This window comes from Acyrthosiphon pisum, chromosome A2, assembly GCF_005508785.2.
Source record: "Acyrthosiphon pisum isolate AL4f chromosome A2, pea_aphid_22Mar2018_4r6ur, whole genome shotgun sequence".
Taxonomy (NCBI): domain Eukaryota; kingdom Metazoa; phylum Arthropoda; class Insecta; order Hemiptera; family Aphididae; genus Acyrthosiphon; species Acyrthosiphon pisum.
The window spans coordinates 74,317,929-74,320,334 of record NC_042495.1 but is presented as its reverse complement, the minus strand read 5'-3'; the positions used below and the strand labels follow the sequence as shown (position 1 = coordinate 74,320,334).

The 2,406-nt window shown below is 25.9% G+C and overlaps 2 protein-coding genes across 2 annotated transcripts in view; both read left to right on the top strand.

Annotated features, from left to right (window-relative positions):
- Window positions 1-6: 6 nt before the first annotated feature.
- On the top strand, window positions 7-1,590 carry LOC103308526. The gene is made up of 2 exons (XM_029489020.1): window positions 7-787; window positions 1,481-1,590. The coding sequence occupies exons 1-2, from the start codon at window positions 139-141 to the stop codon at window positions 1,549-1,551; spliced, it is 720 nt and encodes a 239-aa protein (XP_029344880.1). The 5' UTR covers window positions 7-138; the 3' UTR covers window positions 1,552-1,590.
- The window catches only part of LOC100168614 (DNA polymerase subunit gamma-2, mitochondrial), a 6,222-nt gene continuing 5,366 nt past the window's right edge, over window positions 1,551-2,406 (top strand). The window contains exons 1-2 of the mRNA XM_001942879.3: window positions 1,551-1,926; window positions 2,077-2,209. Of these exons, the coding sequence (XP_001942914.1) occupies window positions 1,707-1,926; window positions 2,077-2,209 (353 nt within the window). The 5' untranslated portion in view covers window positions 1,551-1,706. The remainder of the gene's footprint in view (window positions 1,927-2,076; window positions 2,210-2,406) is intronic.

Sequence of the window (2,406 nt, the reverse complement as noted above, 5' to 3'; positions counted from 1 at the left end):
GATCAAACTAACGACTTATTTACATTTGATTCGACAAAACATTTTAATCAACTACTTCCTAATACAAAAGATCCTGTACTTAACCAACTAATCAGATACAATTTGGAATCAATTAGTGATTTTAAAGAACATGATTCCATGCTTGTTGAGTCCGTGGAAGAACAATTAACCATTGAAGAACGTAAAGCTCTTTGGATATCATTTAAGAACAAGCAATTGCCAACTAAAAGTTTGATTAAACCAAAACCACTTACAAAGTTACTAAATACGGATGAGCTTATAGCAAAATATAAAAAAAATAAAAAAATAAGTGAGTCTTCTGGTTCTACAAAAAATATCCAACCCAGAGAGCCACAAGCTGTAATATATTCTAATGAAAGTCATAGTTCTAGAATGCATACACATCTCAACAGTGACAAGCAATCAAAAACACCAATATCTAAAAGAAAACATTCAACATTAACAAGTACTACAGAAACCGTAAACAATCCAACACTTTTAAACTCTCAATTAAAAATTCCAAAATTGTTTGAAAAATCAGACCGCCATAGACATGTTGAACCCATACAAAATCAGTTTAGAAGTTTTCAACAGAAAACTTTTAATCACCATAAGAGGCACCTGGCATCGCATTATCGTGCTCCTCATGCAACTACATTAGCAGATATCAGACATCGACCCGATCCAAACTTCAGAAACCAATCAAACCACAATCCATATAGTATAAACAGAACATGGTATCCTAATAATCAAACATCAACTGAAAATAATATTTTAAATCGATCTGGTATGTCAAGATGAATAAGTCTAATAATTTCTTTGGATTAAATAGATTATTATCCTATAAAAGTAATTATATACTAAAAATGTAATACCAATACAATTTATGATGATAATTTTTGCATACAGATACTAGAAACATTTTTTGTGTTAAGTAGTTATTATTTTTAGATTTCTAGTATTTTCCCAAGTTTAAATTTAAATTATTAATATGTACTTGTACTACCGTCATTATAATTTTATGAACATTTCTATTATTTATTTAAAATAATAAATAATTATTACTAAATTATATTTTCTAATTAATTGTATTTTTTTTTTTTTGTACATTATTATGTGAACATAATTATCTTTATTCATTGAAAATCAACTGTAAGATTTTAATATTTAATATTGCTATCCATGATGTGGCAAATAAATAATAGTATAATATACTGTTTATTTTACATATTCATTGTTTAATATTATTAGTATCTTTTGATAAAAGAAATATGTATCCTAGTTTTTCCTTATTTTTATTTTAAATTAAAAGTACTGTTTAAAAAATAATATATCTAGAGTTTCATTTAAACTTTAATTTATTCATTTCTACTTGTAAAAAAATCAAAATATGTTAATACATTATAGAAATAAATGAATTAATTTGTTTAATTGTTTTGAGTTTTCGTTCTAAATTGTATTTTACTATGATTATTTTCAGGGACACCGGTTTCAGAAAAGATCTATCATCAGACAAAATCACAAGGAGAGAAATTATGCGTAATGCATTAGTTGTGGAAGAAGATTATTTTGTTGCCCCCACAAATCAAGTCTAATAAAACTTATAATTTTGTAGATATAGTTATTCATCAAACTCGTAGTTATATTTTTAATTTAACTATCTTTATTTTTTATTAAAATTTCTTATTCAATTTTAAGAGTATAAAATGAGTCTGTTAAACAGAATATTATCCATGTGCAAAGCTTATGCATATATGGAACCTATAATAATCAATAGTACTATTGACCATTTAAAATATGGAGCGACAGGTGAACTGTTATGTCAAAATATCAGAAATGAATGGTTATATAGCAATGTGACTAGTAGAGATGAAAGTGTATTTCAATTTTGTAACATCAGGGAAAAATACTTCAACGATATTTTAAGTAAGATGAATGTATTTCACTAACCTATATTTAATTGTTAAAATAATTGATCTTTCTAGTAAAAAAAAATATAATCATTTATATTTTAGGTAACAATAACATTTTATTATTATTATTATTATTATTATTATTACATTGGTTTTATCCAAGGTCTTAAAGATCCATTTATGAATGCTAAACAGTTTTCCAATAACCAACTACCATTCAGTTTTGCTGATTCTAGAAGTCTCTGTGAACAACCAGATTTAATGGATTCTGGAGTCGGAGATAGAAAATGTTTTAGGTAATATATAAAATATCTAAGCACTAAGAATACATGTTAAGGGGCCTGCAGCAGGTGAAAAAAAAGTAACTTTTAGACCAATAAACTAGACAAAACTGGAAGAATTTGGTTTGACACTGACAGATTTTAATTTTGAAAACGGATTATGTTTGATCAACAAGTTTACTAGTGAATGATCGAAGCGATTTTGAATATTT

What these genes read in the sequence shown, in the direction of transcription:
- LOC103308526 (XM_029489020.1), top strand. Translation starts at nt 139, where the DNA reads ATGCTTGTTGAGTCCGTGGAAGAACAATTAACCATTGAAGAACGTAAA. An exon ending in TAATATTTTAAATCGATCTG is followed by an intron (nt 788 to 1,480) that starts GTATGTCAAGAT and finishes GATTATTTTCAG; the next exon opens with GGACACCGGTTTCAGAAAAG.